Raw genomic sequence first — 22590 nt, 5'->3', positions numbered from 1 at the left:
AGCTTTTTTCCTATGTAACTGCTGCAGTATCATACCACAGTTCTAGAGACTACATTTCTAACCTATTATTTTATTAAGATCTTGTCTTACTTTCCATTTTTACACTACCTTATTCTACATAAGTGAACAAGCAGTCTGTCGGAGACCTAGTTAGGTCTCTAGGAACCATTTCAACAAGTTCCCCATAGACTTTTTTCTGTCGGGCTCCCATTTGGGAGGTATTCACAGGTATGTGCCTCATCTAATCACAGCAGGCAAAGCATTAATCATTAAACTAAGGAAAACCAGGTATAGCAGTATACACTTTTAATGCCAGATTTTGGCAAGTCATGGCAAAATGATCACAAATTGAGGCCAGCCTAGGCCACACAACCTGACCCAGTCTCAAAACAAACCAACTAAGCCGCCCCCAAATTAAATCTCAATATTTAATAAATCAAAGTAGAATGCTATAAAATTAAAAAGCTAAAATAAAGTGAAGTGATTTGTACATTATAAAGAGTTATTTATAATATTATGAGGAATACATATAAACTATTAAGAAAAGACTCTCCCCACCTCCCTCCCAAGGCTAACAGACAAAGGACATTCATGGTTACTTCAAAAATCAACAGGAATGGGCAATAATGTTGCTTTCAAAAGAAATAAAAGGTCAGACTTGTCAGTTATCAAGGAATAAAAATAAAAAGTTACCCACCTTTCTGAATGAGCATTTTTGTACACTGTGGGGTGGGAGAATACATTAGCCTTTCTGGTGGACCATCCTTAAAATCTCATAGGGCAATGAATAAAACTTCTTTGAATTCACCCCTCCCTTTCAATTTATATACCCCCAATCTCATTCATATGGAACAATTTACCCTGATTACTTTGGAGCATTTTATATTCAATTTATATTCAATCTAATCATCATAGCTAGGAAATAATGCCATATTTGGGAAGGTGTACTCGCCTGCTTAGTCTTTTCCTTCAGAAAGCTGCTTCATACCTGAATGGAAGATCTGACAACTATTTGTGAATAAAGCTTTGAAAGAGCATTTACAAAAGCAAAAATCATTTCACAAATATTCTATTTAAATCTTTCCCAGAACAAGGTGGTATAATAAATAAAACCATGTCTCTTATCACCTTATGCTATGAGAACACACAATGAAATTCATGATTCAGTATGACCCAAATGACTGTCTAATACAAATATGAAGAAAGAAATGTAGAAAGATTCAGAGAGGTGTAAAAACTTACCTTCTTAACAGATTCATTCTCCAAGGAGTATGAATTATACTTAGATGCTGATGCAGAAGCCATCCTCGAACCTACCAAGGAAGACAAAATTCTCTATTAACTGACCTTGCACTGTTATTTAAAACATGTGACATCAAAGTGTTAAATATTTCAAGAGAACAAACAGTACTTGACTTTGTAGGCCCTTTTAACTTCCTATGGCCCAACAGAAAGAAAAATACAAAGAGCTAGCCAGCTAAATGTAAATGTCCAAAGAAGAAAGGTGTTCAATGCTACCTTTTTTACTCTTGGTTTCCGGTTTGGTAGGGAGAGGCCTGAGGTGTGCCATACATTTCCAACATTGTATCTAAACATTAGGATAACAGCTAGTCAACATGACTATTAAGGGCCATGGGAAAGAGGAACTAAATATTAACAGGGGAACCCCACAGAAGACAGGCTTATTCTAGGAAATTATATTCATAGTGCTCAAGTTGCCATCTTTTTTTTTTTTTTTTTTTTTTGAGACAGGGTTTCTCTGTTTAGCCCTAGCTGTCCTAGAACTCACTTTGTAGACCAGGCTGGCCTCGAACTCAGAAATCCGCCTGCCTCTGCCTCCCAGAGTACTGGGATTACAGGCGTGTGCCACCACCGCCCAGCTCAAGTTGCCATCTTAAAGAAAAGAAAACAAACATACAGAAACCTTTAATGTTTACCAATGTATGATAAGAATTAAATTTCTTTTTTCTTTTTTTTTATTCGATATATTCTTTATTTACATTTCAAGTGATTTTCCCTTTCCTGGATTCCCCCTCCCTGAAAGTCCCATAAGCCCTCTTCCCTCCCCCTGTTCCCCAATCCACCCCTTCCCACTTCCCTGCCCTGGTATTCCCTGACACTGCTGCACTGAGCTTTTCCAGGACCAGGGGCCATTCCTTCCTTCTTTTTGGTCATCATTTGATATGTGAATTGTGTCTTGGGTATTCCAAGCTTCTAGGCTAATATCCATTTATCAGTGAGTACATACCATGAGTGTTCTTTTGAGATTGGGTTACCTCACTTAGGATGATGTTCTCCAGCTCCATCCATTTGTCTAAGAATTTCATGAATTCATTGTTTCTAATGGCTGAATAGTACTCCATTGTGTATATACACCACATTTTTTGCATCCATTCCTCCGTTGAGGGACACCTGGGTTCTTTCCAGCTTCTGGCTATTATAAATAGGGCTGCTATGAACATAGTGGAGCATGTATCCTTATTACATGCTGGGGAATCCTCTGGGTATATGCCCAGGAGTGGTATAGCAGGGTCCTCTGGAAGTATCACTCCCAGTTTTCTGAGGAACCGCCAGACTGACTTCCAGAGTGGTTGTACCAGCTTGCAACCCCACCAGCAGTGGAGGAGTGTTCCTCTTTCTCCACATCCTTGCCAGCACCTGTTTTCTCTTGACTTTTTGATCTTAGCCATTCTGACTGGTGTGAGGTGAAATCTCAGGGTTGTTTTGATTTGTATTTCCGTGATGACTAAGGATGTTGAACATTTCTTTAGGTGCTTCTCAGCCATTCGATATTCCTCAGGAGAAAATTCTAATGTATAGGCATTCAAGTAGAACTATGAAAGGGTGAATTATATCACTCATATAACTTCCCTTTAAGAATTATTTTTTCTTTATTAGGGGTTTAATGAGGAATAGATTTGACTGAAATCAAATTCATAGGAATTATTTAGTATTTTCTAGTAAAAGTATGTATTTCAGGTAAGTAATGAATATACCTAAATTTAGCCATGGACAAAAGCATAATATTCAAAGCATACACAAAACTATTTTTAAAATATTTATGTCTGTTCATGTGTATAATGTGTATTTGTGGGCATATATGCTGTAGCTCATGTGTGGAAATCGAAGGATGAGTCTGTGTAGTTAGTTTCCTCCTTTTACCTTTACCTAAGTTCCAGGAATCAAACTTAGGTCTTCCGGGTAAGCATCTTTATCTGCTGGGCCATCTTATTGGCTCCATAAAACGATTCAAATGCAAGTATGTATTTAGACTCCTGAAGATGTTAGCAATGACAAAAATAATAAATGTTGTAGTTATTTTAGATATCAACATTAATAATAGAGATAAAGTCACTAGCAGGTAAGGCATATATACTTCAAGGTGACTATGGATATCTATGAAATCTTTTCATTCAAAGACAAGTTGTGAGGCTGGGGAGATACCTTAATTAATAAAATGCTTGCCTTGAAATCATGAGGACACAGAACCCACATTGAAAAAAAAAAGACAGGTATGGTATATGGTAAATCTCACTTCTTACCTAGCCATCCTGGCTACTTTGTGAACTCCAGACCAGAGAAAGAGATCATGCCTCAAAACACAAGGCAGACCACTCAGGAGGAATACCAACTCCTTATAACCACACACACACACACACATGCACAAACTAAGAACAATGACAAAAAAAATCACAAAAGAACAGGCATTCCCTGACAAGCACAGCATGGAGCATAGCAACACCCTGGCGCCCCTTCACAGTTCTGGTCACTATCCTTAACAAAGGCCTGAGAGAGGTAAACAGAAAGCATAGAAAGAAAAACACCACAATGAAGCAGTCCTATACACAATTGTGGCCTATACACAATTAGGACTGTCAGGCTGCTCCCAGAACAGGTCAGCTTGACAAGGACAAAGTTTGCGACCATTTGGCTCATGGCTGTCTCTTGGTACACAATGGCATTTTTAACACTCTAGTGAGTGAATGAGTGATTGTGTGGAAAACACAAACTATCATGAGATATCATGAAGAGGCTGACTTCAATACTGATTTACCAAATCTCACAACACTGGAACTAGGAACTATCATTGAAGCTTAAAGATGAACTATTAACCCAGACTGATGGAACACATCACATACTCAAATAACTGGGGAGGCAGAGGTAGTAGGGTCTGTTTAGTTCAGTAGTGGGAGACAAGGCTAGATAACATAGTGAGACCCAAGGAAGGAAACAAGGAGAAATGAGGGGTAAGGGAAACCCAAAAAAAAGTGTCAAAGAGAAAGAGGGGGAAAGAAAAAGTGAATTAGGTGGTGGTTTAATTTAAAAGGAATTCAAGTTTAACTTTTTAAAAGATCTGAAAGTAACTGCCAAATTAATTAAATTCAGACAAAATCTTACACTGTGCTTTGAAAACGCCTCTAACCTTATGTTCATGTAGCACACAATATTGTTCTTAGACATGAAAGCAAAATGTGGAAGATGAATTAGAAAAGGAAGATCAGATGCACCTGCCCTGAAATTATTCTTCTGCCTACATAGTATTATATAAGTAGACAGGTGAAGTCCTTCAGTAATAGAAAACATTAGGGTTTAGTAATAAGATACTTGAATATCTAATAGGTCAGTTTTCAAACTAAATTTCCTATTGCTAAGTCAATAAATATATTTAAAACCCAAGACTATATAGTCCACTTACTGTCAACCCGCCTGATTATACAGCATTTGTTCAAAAACCATAAAAAATAAAGCCAAAGCCAAAGATGGTAGTTTATTCTTTTCAACCTGCCTGGGTTACATCACACTGAAAATATGCACACGCATGCACACACACACTCACACAGAGAGAGAGAGAGAGAAAGAAAGAGAGACAGAGAGACAGAGAGTGCGGTGGGGGGAGAGCGCGAGGGAGAGAGAGAGAGAGAGAGAGAGAGAGAGAGAGAGAGCGAGCAATGGAAGGGTGTGACCCAGAATGCCTAAGGATCTGCTGGATTCAATTTCCAGACACACCAAAAATAAACAGACAAAAAAGAAAATGAAAAAAAAACACCTAAAAGTCTTGATCTCAAATCATCACAATTTCTGAACATTTCCTTCACTTCAAATTGAAGCCGCATGCGCATCAGTCATCACTCCCAATGCTGAAGCCCTTTGGCAGCCAGAGAGGCTGCTTCCTATCTCCATTCCTGCCCATTCTGGCCCCTTCATATACATAGCATCATATAACATGGTCTTATGTCTAAAGCCCTCTCTTTGGCAATTACACTGTACACTGTTACTGTTACAAGTGGGATCAAATACAATCCTCAGAGATTCAAGGGCCTGGGTGATGATAAGAGTCAATTCCACTAAGTCTGACTTAAAAATTTCAATCAGTGAGATTCTGTGTCAAGTGTGGTGGCTGATGCCCAGTCTACAGAAGCCAGAGCACTGAGACACTGAGAGCAGGAGTTTGGAGTCAGCACCATTCAAATCCAACTCTACAACTGAGGAACCATTTGACCTTGGGGCAGGTTATTTACATTTTTTGAGGCCAAGCCATTCCTTTATCACTGTTGGGCAAAATGAGTTAATTCAAGAGAAGAACCACTCTCTATATATCTGTTAATAATTATCGGTACTTTAATTATGAAAAGCTAATTATTCACTGTGGTCAACACAATTCTATGAATCATCCCTTGCCTTAGAAATACTACTGAGAAAGTAAGCTATTACATGGATACTGTTTGGCTACTGGTGACTGAATTGTAGACTTTGAAACTGCACTTGCCCACAATGACTGCAACAGGAAGCAATGTGCCACTGTGAAAGATTCCCTAGAATCCAGTACCCAAGGGGGCATATATAGAAACAGCCACTCACTAGGTTTACAAATCATTTTGCCCAAAACCTCAAGCAATAAAGTTTTCATCCCTTTTATTTAAAAAAGAAAACTAGTGGGGTTGGACAGGGCTGAAGAGATTGCTTAGGGGGTTAAGAGCACTAACTGCTCTTGCAAAGGACCCAGGTTCTGGTCTGAGTACCCACATGAGACAGCTTACAACCCATTCCAAAGCTTCAGCTGCCCTTTAGTCTCTGTACCTGCATACATACAGGTACCTGCATACATAGTCTGGGTACCTGCATACATACGGCACACATAAACTCATGCAGTTGTATAAAAACACACATATAAAATAATAAGTATGTGTAAAAGGAATTCTTTAAAATCATTGCTTTTTTGCTACCTTGGCTTTAATGCAAAAACTGAAGATTCTATACACAAACATTATTTGGATTCCCCCTTCGAAGATATTTTTGTGATTATTTAAGCCAAGGACTCTCCTGTCACAGAACATACAGGGACTAGAGAGGGGTTAAGATCAGTTCCTGGAGTGAGTCTCTCAAGCAAACTACATGATATATGTGACTGCTTCTCATCTCAGTAAAAACAAAATACAATTAAAGAGAACACAGCTTAGTAGCCTCAGGGCCTCTAGCACCTCAAATAAAAACAACATAAAGATGATATTTTATTGAATAATGTTTAAGGTGCAACACAGCCTTCACTGTCTCTCTTGAAATTCAAGACAAACTCGGTGGATCTTCCTCTCTTCGCATTTCTGTCTGTCATTCTAGCACTTAGCACCTCCTCAAAAGAGTTACAGCTCTCCTGGCAAGAATCTCTATTTGCAGGCTAAAACTTCTATGTTATATTTACTCTTGCATTTTTATAGCAACAGCAGTAGTGACTAGCACATAACAGGTACCTAGTAGATTATCTATTCAATGAATTAACTAGTCAATAATGACTTGGACAAGGATCTTGACACTATTTCTCTTAATCCAGGAACCCATAAAAGTGTATTAAAATTAATAAAAAGGTACAACAAAGTTTCTGGGTCATTAGGTGTTCCCTGTACAATACTCTGGCCAACAGAACTGTAGTGCTAGTTTATACTATTCTGAAACAATTTGTACTAAAGAACTGAGACAGTTTTTCCTCTTCTATAGGCTCCCATAAAACAGAAGATTTAAGGTACCTGTACCATACATCTTTCTTTCAGACTAAGAAACTATTTTAAAACTTTACAGATTATGCAAAACACGTAGAGAATAGATGCTTTTCTCTTTTGATCTTCCCTAATGGGATTTATTGCTTTGCTTTAGTATTTGAATAAATTCAGAGAGGCTTCCCCCCACCAGTCAAGTCTCACTGAGGCTGTACAGACCTATCCAATCTTCTAAAGCCTGCCAGCCAACAAGGAGTCATGAACAGGCTGCCTGAGTTTAGAATTCCTTTTAAAGATAATTGTCTTTGCTAGATAGTCTCTTTTGAAAACAAATGTCAAGAACTTCAGGCAGTAGAGCACAATATTATTAGACCTAATACCCCCTTTGTTATAAAACCAAACTCTGCAAAACCCCTTTACTAGCTTAAGAAGAGAATTGTAGATAGAATCAATCTAAACACAATTTTCCCTATCTTATGGTGTGTCCCTGTGTGTACAAGTGTGTAGAGCCCAGAAGGCAACCTTAAGTGTCATTTCTCAGGTACCATCTACCTTGTTTGTTTAGTTTTGTTGTTGTTGTTGTTGTTGGTGGTGGTGGTGTGTGTGTGTGTGTGTGTGTGTGTGTTTTGAGACAGGGTCTCTCACTGGCCTGGAGCTGGCCTAGTAGGTTAGGCAGCTCCGGGGATCCACCACTTCTACCTCTATAGTGCTCTTTAACAAGTGCATGCCACACCTGCCTTTTTAACATGGTTTTGGTGAATTGAACTCACACTTGCACAACACGCACTGAGCCATCTCTGTATCATTGCTTTCGAACAGCATACAAAGCAATGGGTTTCGTCACGGCATCTTCACGTGTCATATGCTTTGTTCTCATCTGTGCCCTGACTTCGCCCTCCTCCATCTCTGTTGGTTTCCTTCCTTCCTCTAGTCAGTCTCCCTTTCTGAAACATCAACATTATTCCCTAACTCTAGTCTAGAACAAAATAAAAGGTTGTGATTTTTAATAGTGAACTTTTCATTCAAACTCTTCTCCCTCATTTGCAACCTGGCCTCTCAGGAAGCATCAAGCACTTGAACCATCAGCCACTTAGGAGACAAGAAAATGAAAACAGATCTCATAATGTTCTCAACGTAACTACTAGCTGGACACAGCAGAACTGTTCAACATTCTAGCCATTTTGAGCCCATTGTAACTATCAATTTATAAAATACATTTACTTACTTGGGAGAAGGCTACCCCAACCCACATGAAAATAAAGTATGATATGAAACAGTAGAAGTTTCGTTTTTTATCCATTTTCCTTTGACCCAGAATGGCAAACTCTTGTAAAGGGCCAGATAGTATGTGAGCCATAAATCTCATTGCAACTTGGTAATGTAGCACCAAAACATAAGACAATTTCATTTACAGAAACAGGCTGCTGCCTCCTACTTTAAACTATGTAATTCTTTCCAAATGAGTTTTCCTCAGCCAAAACAATAATAACTATGTTCTTTTAAAAATGCAAAAATAAATTATTAACTCTATTTTTCAGTTTGTCAAAGATGCCATGATAACCCAGCTTCAACATGGTGTGACAAGGTTGAAAAGGAGGGTTCTGAATTCAAGAATTTGGGTTTGCAATCCCAAGTCTGTCACTCAATAGTAATAGTCCTGAAATACTGTCCTGGCTGAAGGGGAGGAAGGCATGAAAGGGAGACCACAACTGGCCCAGTATGCCAGCCCCTGCCTCCAGCTAGAGGCTTTCCATGAATTAAGGCATTCCTCAAATTAGGTATGGAGGGAAACTCTGCCCTGAGGAGACAGTCTGAATCATTTTTCCCCAGCAGCCAGTGACAGACTTTGGGTAGATCCATTTACTCTGTTTCTTGGTTTTCTCATGACAAATACCACATCTTCAGGACAGTTGATTGGCTTTAGTGACACAAGCTGTTAGCCATAAATAGAGTAATTTTAGATATCACAAGCTGAAAATGGTTTGGCAAATAAACTACTAACATGTTTTTTTTTAATGGACAAAGGCAACACAGTGATAGGGCCGACAGTGAAGCAGGCCCATGCATCTTGTAACAGTTAATACTTGACAGTAAACAAAGTTTTAAAATAGAAGAAAGATCAAGTTACCATCCACCTGCCAAGGCTGAGACTCTTGAACCCAGCTAATCTCTCCACAACAAAACAAAATCTTTTGGTGAATTATTTTCTGCAGTGAGAACGATTCTCCAAAAGCACATGTTAAATTCATATGTAAAAGACATATTTTTAAGTAAAAAGGTCAAATGGCAGTTGCTAAGGAATAAAAACAAGTAAAGTATTATGACTAATATGGTAATGGAGAAAGCCACTTTACAATATTTACATTACATTCAATTACATTTTCTTATATTCTGTGAACCTTCTCAGGTGCAGGCTAAGGGACCTCCAGAGAAAAGCCCAGAGATTGGGCAGCAATGGCACAGAGAGGACAGCAAGGTGCTTTACAACACATGTGTGATTTCTAGAAAGAAATGAGAAGGGCTTTGGGTGGAACCTGAGATTCCTCCAGGTACTTTCACTGAAAGGTGGAAGCAAGAGCTGGACTTAGGCTCCTCTCACACAGCACACATCCCATGCAGTGCACATCTCACTCACACACATCTCACACAAGTGCACATCTCGCTCATGTGCATATCACACCCACATCTCACACACATGCACATCTCACTCATGTGCACATCACACATATACACATATCTCACTCATGTGCACATCTCACATGACATGTGCACACTTAGCTTCTTTATATACTGCATATGTTGTGAATATTTCCCATCACACACTGAACTATACCCCACAGTGACCTTGTGGGTCTCCTGTTAGATTTCTAGAGCTTCCTTCCTAAAGGCAAGGGATATGTTTTCTGTTACTGGCACGCAGCACCCAGTAAAGAGCATCACCCTTCAAATTTTCCGTGACTGGAGAAGTTCGACTTCAGCCATTAAAGGCACAAAGATGGATTTGTATGTTTCTAGTTTCTATGCATAGCTTTATCATCTTGCATATATTGGCAAAGACTATGTTGGTTTATGTGTGTTTCTGAGCTTTTGTAGAAATTGAATGAGTCCACAATCTTTTGTTCTTTGCTTTTCTCACCCAGGTTGCTGTGAGCATCAGGAACACAGATACATGCCCCTGTGCTTTACTCATTTCTGCTACCAAATAGTAAGTAATAGCATTCTCTGCACAGACCTTTGACTGACTTCTATGTTTCACTACTACAAATAGTGCTGCTCTAAGCATTCCCTCCTATACCTGACACACACGGGTAAGAACTACAATGGCATTTTGGAACCAGATTTCCTATACTTTTTTTTCTAATGTAGCAGCAAATTTGTTTAAAAATCAAATTATATTGAGAAGATAGGTAATACTGTAATAGTAATTTCTATTCTTCTGATATAATCATTGTCTCTGAGGCTTATTCCTTGTGTCTGCTAACCAAGGCCTGGTCCTGAAAGCTTCTAGCCTCTGTACAATCTTATCTAGGCCTAGTGTTTTCAGTCACTGAGGCTTTCTGCTGAATACGCTCATCCTTTCTTGTTCTTACTGAGCTGTAGCTGGCTGGATCAACTCAGCTGTTCAGGTTCACTCTTCTCCAAGCTGACTGAAATCTGGCTTCTCTCAGTCTCTCCTGAATTGTTCTGCTTACCCTCATACTAACTTTGGCAATCTGTTCAAATTTTCTGGCTCTTTCTCATTCTCAGGCTCCTTCTGTCTTCACCTGTGTCTAACTTGTTGTCTCTCTGCAACCTACCTCCTACTTCCTGTGATGCTCTTCCATAAATACCTCTCTTTCCTCTTTGTTATCGTGAGAGTTGAGCATATCCCATTCTGTCAAATCTCTTTCTGATTCATCCCTTTGTCTGCCACACAATTAGACATCACTTTCAAACATGGGTGCTTCTTTCTACAAACTACTTTACATTCATTTCTTGGGATTATAGGCGTATACTTAGGATGTGTCTGTATTCCAGCCAGAGGGATTAAATGTATGTGCTAAGGGCACGTCTGTATTCCAGCCGAGGGATGTGTATGCCAAGGCTGACCCACAACACAACTAGAAACAGGTTTTTTTGTTTGCTTGCTTGTTTTAGTAAACAAGATAATCTTGGGATTCACATAACAACATAGGATAAAGTAGGCAAACCCATAACTTTAACCATAGTCTCAGGCTTGTCAACACTACTCCAAGCATCTAGACAAATTATTCCTCTTCTAGGTTGCTATAACCAAGTACTACAAAGTAGACAGATAACAGCTAGAGATTCTCTTCCAGTTCTGAGGGTGTCATCTAAGACATAAGCACTTGAAGCATCTAGCTAGTAGCCAATGGTAACTAGAGGCCTTGGTAGTTATTGGCTTATGGAAGCATCATTTCAATTATGGGCTTCTACCTATGTGTCTTTGCTTTGTTATAGTGTTCCCCTGTAATGTCACACTTTGTGCTACATGAAGGGGCTTCCTTTGTAATCTATTTTCATCTTTAACTACATCTCTAATGGCACTATTTACATCCAAGGCCACAATCTTAAGTACTAGATGTTAAGACTTCTTTGGAAAGAATATACTATACAGGTAAGACATCACCCATGGAATTTAACAATTTACAAAATGATCAGATCAGCACTTGGCTAACTTCAGAATAGTTTCGTTTAATTATCCCAACTATAGGTATTCCATGAAGTTATTAAATTACCTTGCACTAAAATATTGATATGGATACTTAAGATAAAGAGACATCAAAGTGATTATTTCTGAGACATTATTCAGCATATGTAATTAATTTTGTTTCCAAAGAGTTCAAAAAGAGCCAACAAATAGATACAAGGTACCACAATTGGAGATGGAAAAATAACTTGAGAGGCCAAAGAAATGGCTATCTTGTGTGTGTGTGTGTGTGTGTGTGTGTGTGTGTTACCTATTACTATCTCTCAGGACCTGGGTTTGATTCTGGGTACCCACACGGTGGCTCCCAGACATCTATAACTCCAGTTTCAGGGTATCTGATACTGTCTTCTGGCCTCTATGAGCAGCAGGCACATTAGTGGCACTCAAACATGTATGCAGGCAAAACATCCATATACATAAAATACCTTTAAAATAATAACAAAAACAACAACTTTGAGATAGGTCTTTAAGAAGTTAATTGGGAGACAGTGGGCAAATACAAGTTGGATAGCAGCAAAGTAGGTATATGAGAAAATGATGACAAGCAAAAGCTATCCATCTACTTATAGGCACTGATCACAGTTTCCACGTGTCTGACTGCCACACTATCAGTCACTGTTCTAAGCACATCATAAGTCATTCAATTTCCACTAACAACTGTATTTGTCAAGTAATACTAGTAACTTCATATGACAACTGACAAGCGTGAACAAAAACAACTTGTCCACAAAAGATTGGAGAGGTTAACCTGAGGCAACATAGCCCTCTGAACCACTAACCATTTTTCAATAGATGATCAAATGAAAATAAGGACATAATACTTTCTACATGAACATGTAATGTAGTATTAGAAGGGGATTAAAAAAAAAAACTGACATCCAGAAAGAAACTTAGCTTTCATTATAAAGGGAAGTAAACAAATGGAGATTCCCTCTACCAAATCTATGAGGCACTCAATAATATTCCCCATATTTATCTACTGCAGTACTAGTTTGTGTTGTAACAGTCTTTGTGGACTGGGTGGACACAAACAGAATGAATATCCCACAAGGGGCATCTGGGAAGTAGTGAGGCTCAGAGCATATGCAGCTAAATAAAGTATTCTTCAATGATGTACACTCATTCCAGCAATGCTCTTTCTGTTCCAAGTACTTCCTTTAAAAAAAAATCATCCTTTGAAACTGCCTTTTAGAGGGGATGAGACAGAAAGGTAGCTGTGATTTACAGGCCAACCTTGTCTACCTAGCAAATCCAAGGCTAGCTAAGGCTATGTGGTGAAACCCTAGCTCAAAACAAAATTGCCTTCGAGGTTAATGCTATACAAGATGTCATATTATAAAATTTTGCTGTATCTCAATTTTAAACCAAAAACAAAGCTCCTACAACACCAGTGCCCACTATATTTAATAAGTATGCCTCACAGTGATTATGGCCTAGAACTAAATGTTGAATCCCCACTCAAATGTAGACACTGAAGATACTTTTTAGAAAGCACCCGAGTCTCTGAAGTTAATTCATTCACAGGGAGGCACAGGGAATACAGATTGGCATCTCTTAGCTGGTGAAAATGCTGGGCCTGGTCCACTGAAATGGTCCTAATTTATAAGAGCAAGTTTACCTTGGAGGCTAGCAAAAAGCAGAAGTAAGAGTAGTCACTTGACCAACAGGCAGCTTGCTGCACTAAAAGAGTGTCCAAAATGGAATCCCCATTGGGTGACTTAACTAAAGTATTTGGAAAGTCACAAAGAGAAAGGCTTACAGTGACCCAGAGAGTACAAAAAGCAGTCATTTCCTACTAGGGCAGTTACCAGGCATAAACACAAGCCACCATGCATTCCTGTCACAGAACAAAGTTAAAGGGCCTAACATGTCTAGACCATGACATCATTGGAAGAGGTGGTCTTCTGGATGTAAGAAAAAAAATCATCCAAGGAAAAGGCAAGAAATACCAGAAAGGGAAGAAGATAAAGAGGAACTAAAACCACTATTAACAGAATGGAAACAACAGGATGAAGAAATTCCAGTTCAAGAACAAAGACACCCATTGAATCTGACAACTCCCATGTCCTTTGAACAAGCAATTAGGGCAGCTTCTCAGAGCCATAAAAAGAATTCCCAGGTTCCAGACACAAATCCTGTTATTGACACTAAAAGTAAAAATTGGAGGGTCATGCTAGGGAGTGGGTGTAAGTGTTGTAATGTAGTCAATTAGGCTAATATAGTCAATTAGGCAAATATAGTCAATTAGGCTATCTCTATTATCTTCTTGAAGACCATATCTGAAGCATGGCTTCTACAAACAAAATAAACAACAAATCATGATTTGTCCAGCAAAGTAAGAATGCCTGAGGTTTATATAGCAATGGTTAAAAAATGGAAAACTTCAAAACAAGGAGAATGACTGCATATAGTTACAATTTTTAGAGATTCTAGCTAGGCAAGAAAATGGTAGGTATAACATGGAAGAAAGAAAGAAAACTATTTGTGAGCTAGGCATAATGACGTACATTTTTTAATTCCAGCACTCAGGAGGCAGAGGCAGGCAGATCTCTATGAATTCAAGGCCTACCTGATCTACAAAGTGAGTTCCAGGCCAGCAAGTGATATTTGTCTCAAAATAAAATAAAATAAAAAACTACAAAAAAGAATCAAAACGTGTATTTGTAGAAAAACAGCAATGTCCTTCCAAAGTACAGTGTTTCCACAAATCAAATGAAAACATGAGCCCATGCAAAGCTGCAATGACTGCTTGTAGTTCGGCCCCAAACCGAGTAGCTCAAATGGCTATCAATTACTGAACTGTGGACTGCTACTTAGTAATAAAAGGCAGGAGTTACTGATTGACACACACAACATTGATGAATATATAAACAGCACACCAAAGCAGCCAACCACCAAGGCCAGAGAAATCCAGCATCCGAGTGTCAAAGAACTGTAAGCATTCGCCCTACATTCTACAGCTGTGAGGTTAGGAATTGGTATTGAAAATTGCTGGCAAACATATTTTCAGATTTTAAAAATGTACTTTTAGAAACCTCACAGATGAAGATGGAATTAAAATATGCTAGAACATATTACTAATGAAATTATGTTTTGAAACCTCCAAACAATACTATCATCATAACTGACAAATGTGGTAAAAAAAAAACAAAAAAAAACAAAAAAAAAAAAACCTAACCAAGAAAAAGGCAAAGTTCAGTATGGTGGCATACACCCGACATCCTAGCACTTGGAATGTGGAGGCAGGGTGATCAGGAGAAGGCCAACCTCTGCTACACAGTGAGCATGAGGCCTACCTGGCCTAATGAGATGATGACATAAAAGAGGGGGGGGGGCTGGGGAGGGTACAGATAGGCAAACAATCACATAGAGACAGTTGAAAATCTTCCAGGCCCAGTTCTATTAACATTCAAGGACATGATATGCTCCAACCTTAGAGATTTCCAGTGAATGGAGAAAGGGAACATCCCAACTCACTGTATAAGACTAGCACTGTCATTGTATTAAACTAGACAAAAACTGAAACTAAAACTCAGTGACAAATAGAGAGAACAAAATACTACCAATCAAATGCAGCAGTAAGCAAGAGCATGTGCACATTAGGTCTGTCCCAACAGCACGAATAAGCTAATGCTGCAGTTCGACTAGGAAATAGCTTAAAATAGCCTACCACAACAACAAATTAAAAGAGGGCTGTCTGAGTGTCTCATTATCAAGACACAAAAAGGGTTGGTTAAAATTCAACTTTTGTTTTTAACCCCCAATGGGTGTTCGTAGCACATCTGCAGGAAACTGAAGATAAGCCCAATCCTTGATGATGAAACGTTGCATAGGACACTTCTCAAACATGGATCTTGGGCTCCGGCCCAGACCTGCTGAATCAGAAGCTCCAGGCTCAGAGCCAGGGAACTTGTACCTCTGCAAAACCCCTTCAGGTGATTCTGGTGCAGCTGGCTAATCAAAGCACAACCTACAGGGCAGCAGCCTGGTACTGTACTCCTTGCCTCATCCTACACCCACTGAAGCAGAACCGGTGCTGGCCCTCACAAAATGACTTTTCAAAAAGGCCCAGGCAGGTCTCACCTCAGATTAATTAACCCAGGAGGGCTGTGGGTGGGGCTCAGGCAGCAGGTATTTAAAATGCCCCAGGTGGTTCTAATGAGCAGCCAGCCTAGCAAACCACCAGTCTGCAGTATTCCTAAAATGAGGAAATTTCTATTTAGGGAGGTGGCACCCTCTCTGAAGAGCTAGGGAAAAGATACTTTCACGCACACAACCAAAAACCAAGCATTCCACAAGAGTTTGCTTTATGTCTCTCCCCCCAACTCTTCCTTCCCTGATTTATTGGAGACAGGATCTCACTATAAAGCTAAGGATAGCCTGAACTGCTTCAACCTTAAGCACTGACATTACAGATGTGTACCACCACACACACATCTAACACTGCTTCCTTAACAGTAATAAAAAGTGCCGCCATAGTCAGGTGAGCACCAGTTGTAAACCCTGAAATCACAACCCTTGATTAAGACCTCAATGTTACTGCCCCAAAGCTAACTGTTGACATAACCTTAGAGAAAGAAACTTGGCGCTTATGTTAATAATTTTACCCTCAAAGGAGACATTATGTAACAGCAATGGGCTAAAAGCTTGGCAGAGATTAACCCTAACATTAATGTAAGTTAGTACAGAAGCAGCTGGTTGGGCACTAAATGCCAACCTGATGAACTCATCTCTCAATGCCCACACTGTCCCACACTGTAGGGACTAACTAGCACCATGTGGCTGGTCTAAATGGATACGTCCTATAAGCCTATAAGTAAAATACACAAATGATTTCCAAGTCTAGTACAAAAAAGGGCAATGCTTCATTATTATGGTAATTATATGTAAAATGACAGTATTTTTCATATGCTTGTATTTTACATGTTGCAAAGACATGTTAAAATTTATTTTGCGAGTTTACTTTTTCAATCTAGCACTGTATTGATTAGTGTTGTTTCAAAGAGTTGCTAGGGAAGCCAGGATATGACCAGCTCTTCTATCAACTATCCTAGACTTTCATTTACATAGATGCACTCAGACACATGAAAATGGAGATTCTCCAGGGGTTCTTAGCTGACCTGTGATTCTACATTAGTTATAAGCTCTCAGGAACAGCTGCTGAGGGTTAAGGGCATCCAGAAGATCTGTGTCAACAAAGGAAAATTGTTTGATGACACAGAAATGATGGAAATCTCTGTAGAAATGACTGGACTTGATAACAGGAAGAAAGGAACTGTCCTGCAAGGTACGACTCAGCCTCCAACTTACACTTCATCTTAGCTGAAAGATTGAAAAGCAAGAAGCCATCATCCTCTACTTAAAAAACCACCAGACTTTCTTTCCGCAAGGAACCTAGAGGTAGAGGACATTTGACAGAGAGTGGGACACATGCTTTCTCACAGCCCCACTGTCATACACAAGGAACATCTCAGAACCAGGAAACTCTAAATTACATACTTGCTGCTACTCACACAGCCTGAGGTCTCCCTGAAGTCAAGAGCAAACTTCTGCAGGTTGTTACCCTTGAACAGCACTAACTAGGAGGCACACTAGGAGTCACAGCCAGAGGGTCACTGCTGTACATCCACAGTCCAAAGCTGAGTAACAGCTGGGATTACTTCTTGGCAATACTGAAATCAAGTAAAGTCCTTTTTATTCTAAATCCCCACCTAAGCAATCTCAGGGTCATAAAGAAATTTACAAGCCAACAAAGGGAATTTAAAGCGCCACCACCCAATGCTAGGAATGTCCTTATAACTCACCTCTGTCCCAGTCACACCCATAAAGAGGAAGGGACTGCGGGTGAAGCGTATTCATGAAGAGGCTTAGGGAAACAAAGTGCTTCCTTCCCATCAAAAGGTCATGGCTGTGACAACAACATCTAACCATTATCGAATACTAAAGAAAGGGCACCGCTGCATTTTGTCCAAGTTTGTAAAATGAGATGAGAACTGAATAGACAAACAAGTTAATTTTATTTTTACTTTTAATTATTACACTTCAACTTCCGCTAGCCCTTTCCAGACCCAAACATACTTGCAAATGAAGCAAAAATGAGCCTGTACTCATGCCAGAATCCAAAAGTCAAGAAGCTAGAAGAAAGGGGTGGCAAAGCAATGCATGAAATTTCTATTGATCCACTATCAGAACCTGGACAGAGGGTTAAGCATAGCCTCCACTTCTTAACATGTAAGGAACATGGTTTGTAGGTATACAGCAGAATGATTCAAACCAACATGCTCAAACAACTCAAGTTGCCACTCCTCCGATTCAAGCCAACAATGTTTACAAAATACCTACTATGAGCTCTGGGCCAAGTTAAGTTTCATACACATACATAAACCATCTGAGACAACACCTCCTTCTTAGATGGAAAAACATATGTTGCAACATGCAGGAGTTACCTGTCAAGTCCAGCTAAGAAGTGGCAATACTAAACTATTAGGAGTCTAAGATGTACCAAAGTTCCTGGTAGATACTGAGAAACAAATCCAAGTATCATGCAAAGGGAACTTGGACCCTGTCATTTACAAATAAGGCCTGTCTTTTATAGATGGGGGAAGCAGTGATATGGGGAGCAATCTCATCTTCGGATCTTCACCAGATCATAATGGCTTTTCATCATCACAAGGAACTATGAGCATCCAGTCTAGTCCTACTGAGCAGCCAAAGCCTGGTCTTGATTGGGAAAAGAAAGCCTTGGTGCCTACACACTCTGCATTAGAGATGATAAAGTTTCATGACACAGGAGTCACCTTGGTATTAATATTTAATTATTGGCCACACATTGCTACTGTTTGGAATGAATGAAGTGGAATAAATGGAGTGGATACTGATGTTCCAGGTCCATTAAAGGCAGTGGTACCAAAGTGGGGAAAAGAGGCAGAAGCTACACCCACAGCTCCAGGGCAGGGGACAGCCAAGAACAGGAAGGCAAAGCACCCTCTTACACTAGTTCTCCAAATAGCAATGGTTTCTGAAACACTTTAGTACAATAATGATACTTTGTAAGCTGAATGGTTTACAAAGGGTTCTAATGCACATTTGAGATCCCTTAGGTCTTTGGAAGTTTGGTAGGGCAGGTTTTATTACCTCCATCTTACAAACAAAACCACCAGCAAGGAGGTTAATATAATGTCACACAGTTAAGAGAAATGAACCTGAACCTGTATTTGGAATCCAAATTCAAGGAGCTTCTTATTACTACCTCACAGGGACAACAGGCTCATTTACCATTCCTTGGTCCTTGAGCAAAAATACCAAGAAAGCACTTGTGTATGATGTGTATGCTTCACAGAGATGCTTCTACATTCTTAAAAGGAATGAGACTGCTGTGGTATTAAGTCTGGAAGAAGGTCTGCAAGCATTGCCAATATAAGACCATCTTCTAACTACAAAGCACTGGAGTTGGGAGGCCCTTCCTGCTCTGTTACTCTTTGTGATACCAAGCTGAATATGACTCCAAGTGACCATTTATTCCACATGGCAAAGGAATTTAGTACTTCAAGACCTACAGACTGACACTGCCATCTGAAATTAAAGGTTCACGCCAACAATGGAAAGCAGAAAGGTGTCTTGAAAACCTACCTTACTGGATTTCCAAAAGTTTATTAAAACATTGCTATTTTCATTTTTCCCCCACAAAAACTGTTCAAAGCTAGGTATGGTGGCATACATGTAATCCAAGGAGGCTGAGGCAGAAAGACTGTCTTAAGTTTGAGGCCAAATGGGCTATGTGGTGAGGCCCTCTTTCAAGACAACAAAACAGAGCACAGCACAGCAGAAAGGGGTTCCACGTTCAGTTCAAGCCAACTAAAGTTCTTTCCTTGAATGCTTACTCAATGTAGAAAAATCACTCAGCCCTCCCACCAACCCTTTGAGAAACTATTATTATTGTTTTGATTTCTTAGATAAAGAAAATGAGACATAGAGGTAAGCAGCTTGCCCACATTCACTACAACTTCTAGACTGCTCAATCCTGAGTCCATACCTTCTAGGCAAATGATAGTTCTTTCCCCTGAGATCTGCCAAAGAGGAATAAACAAGTAGAAACCAGGAAATGAGGAAATTAGAACTTGTAAGAGATCATTAACAGAATGAAAGAATAAAGAAAAATAAATGACATCCATTATGCTACTGTAAAGTTGGATAGTCTTTAGAAATAACTAGAAACTCTATCCTTTGTAATCACCTGGCCACTGGTTAAAAATGTCACCTCACGAGTCCCAAAGACTCTCCCCTTTTCCCTTTGTTTTTGAGTCCTCAATAAAAGCTAGAACCATGTGTTTTCGATGGTTTATAAAGCAAGTACATTTTATTAATCCTCTTCTCATTTGAAGCAATATTGCAGTATTAGTTGCAACATTAGTCATTTTCAGAAGTCATAAAGATTGTTTTGAAAACACTGAACATCAGGACTATTAAAACGGGTGGTACTGGTCAGACAAATGACTTTCTCAGTGACTACTTGCAATGCCATTTGATTACTGAGGGTTCTTGTTCCTCAGATTTTGAGTGCTTCTTTACTATGGAACTATTTCAAAGTGAACTAGTATCTCCACAAGGCAACGAAAAGAGAGAAGACCATTTCAGATAACAGGTTCACAGTACAAGCCTGCATGAAAGAATAGAAACCATTGTATACGGTAAGCTGAAAGTCCAGCAGACTGCGGCCAGAAATCACCATACGAACCTGACTTCACCAGAGACTTCTGGCTTTACAGTAATCTAACTAGGAAGTCAGACATTCACCATCACACTAACTGTTTAAAATTGCTATATGCACTGAAAGGAGAAATGTGACTCCATAGAGTGAATCTCTTGGACTCAGATGTTTATGTTTTATTGGAGTAAGAGCTATCAAAACTTAGAAATTCAAAGCGACAGCAAAAGTTCTCTCAATCTTGGAGTTTGTCTTATTGTACACTTTGAACATTTAATTTTTTACAACTCACCTCTGCTAGTAACACAACATTGCTTTTTTTCTTTATGTCTGACAACCTCTATATCAATTCCATAATGCCTTAATGGTGTGTTTCCCTCTTGTCTTCCTGGTGCATAGGACAGAAACTATAGGTACACCATAGGCAATGTTTAATGAATGAAGACTGGAACTTCCGATGACAAGAGATATATAAGTTAGGACTTTAACATAAGGAGACCAATCATATGATGAAAGTAATTATAATCCCACAGAATTGATAGCTACTTTTGAACACATCAGAAACCTGTTCCACTGCTTCAGAGAGAGCCGCCAGTTTGAATCTCCTACAGCATATGGGAATCTCCTAAAAGCTAGATCTGATCCCATAAAATGGCTTCAAGTTCTCTGTAGTCAAATTTGACAAATACACAGATTCTTCCTAGTATATGTGATAAATAAAAGGTTGGCTAGTAAACTTGTTTTTGATTTTTCATTTTTTTTTGGGGGGGGGGGAGTCCAAAATGGCTTGAACTTCAGGCTCAGTACTCTAAGATGGATACTTCACAATGACCAAAAATGAGCCGTGCTAAGAGGAATCCAGACTTAACAGACACCGAGAAATCCCCAGAGACTTGACTTGACTTGTCACATTAGTTTTGTCATTAATGTGCCTGAAGCCCATGTCACATTAACCTTTCCTGGGCCTCAGTTCCCCACTCAGGAAACAACTGAACTACTATGTAAATTGTCAGGTCAGTTCAAAAAGGCTCTGATTCCACTCTTGCAAAGATCTGGTTTAGAAGCCAGCTACAACTCTCTTTTCTCCTATCCCAAATGTGTCCATCAAACCCGTAATATTTTTTTCACAGGAGATTCACTTTATTTTTGCTTAGGCAAATACTAAAATTTAGTTTTCACTTCCTGAGCGCAAAAGTCAGTTAAGGGAGGCAACCCAGGCAAGAGCGCTTCTTAGTGACTGTTCACACTTCCGACTGGTATCAGGGGAACTAGCCGTTCCTTCTCAGATCTTCTCTCAACTGTTGCAAAAGCAGATACCGCCCCCGCCCCCGCCTCCCACCCGGGTGTATGACACAAAAAAAACACTGGCCAAGAGCGAGGAAGAAGGGTTCGTGGCCAGTGCCAGGATGCCACCACTTGGTGAGGCCACGGGGGGATGCAGCGGGTGTCCGCCCTATGAGCAGAGCCAGGGCAAGGAACAGTCGCCTTAGGGCGGCTGTCCCACGCACTCGACAACCTTTGACAGGAAAGCAAAGTGTAGGCAATGCATTCGAAGACCCTCAGCCCCTCCCTATATTCCTGTCCCAACCATCGCCGACCACCACCTGGGGACCTAGGACAAGGAGAACAGTGGAAGCCAGAGGGAGGCACCTGCCTGCCGCTCCCGGGCCTCAACCCTGCCTCGCAGGGACAGCTGAGGCGCTCCAGAGAACCCCACCCCCACCCCAGCGGGGGGCAGGCAGGCCCCTCGCTACCAGCCGGCTCAGGGAGTCCCTACTTCTTCCTTCAGACCTTTCCATCCTGGATCCCCCACAGTGGTCCAGCTCCTAGCCAGACCAGCAAAGAAAGCGAACCCACCTCAGGCTCAGGGAGCCACCGCTGTTGCCAGGCTGCTCAGCTCCGGAGCTCAGCTCCGCCTCCGCCACGCTCGCCCCGCCCCCGCCCCGCTCGCCCCGCCCTCTGAGTCCTCCAGGATTCCAGGCCACTGTTAGCTTCCTCCTCCCAGTTCTGATTGGCAGGGCATGGACACGTGATATGGGGTGGGTGGAAAGTGCTGGGTGACCTAAGTAGCCTCTTGAAGTTTTTCACCCATAGGCTGCTGGGAAACCGTTTGCTGGGTCCGGAACGTAGAGGCATCTGGGAATTGTAGTTGACAACATGGTGCTGAAAATGGGGTAGGGCAGAGA

General features: G+C 40.3%; 1 protein-coding gene across 3 annotated transcripts in view; it reads right to left on the bottom strand.

The window, feature by feature from the left end:
- Mtm1 (myotubularin 1) overlaps positions 1–22342 on the bottom strand; it is a 108124-nt gene extending 85782 nt beyond the window's left edge. The window contains exons 1-4 of one of the 3 annotated variants that reach the window (XM_052170657.1): positions 22262–22331; positions 1790–1893; positions 1519–1588; positions 1243–1313 (exon numbers count right to left, since the gene is read on the bottom strand). In XM_052170657.1, the coding sequence (XP_052026617.1) occupies positions 1243–1313; positions 1519–1570 (123 nt within the window). In that variant the 5' untranslated portion in view covers positions 1571–1588; positions 1790–1893; positions 22262–22331. Of the gene's footprint in view, positions 1–1242; positions 1314–1518; positions 1589–1789; positions 1894–22261 lie in introns of all 3 variants that reach the window. The other 2 variants (XM_052170659.1, XM_052170658.1) reach the window with 2 other exon arrangements.
- Between the last annotated feature and the right edge of the window lie 248 nt (positions 22343–22590).

Source organism: Apodemus sylvaticus, chromosome X, assembly GCF_947179515.1.
Source record: "Apodemus sylvaticus chromosome X, mApoSyl1.1, whole genome shotgun sequence".
In the NCBI taxonomy this organism is placed as follows: domain Eukaryota; kingdom Metazoa; phylum Chordata; class Mammalia; order Rodentia; family Muridae; genus Apodemus; species Apodemus sylvaticus.
Note: the sequence above shows the minus strand (reverse complement) of the source record. Positions and strands in the feature narration are given on the sequence as shown.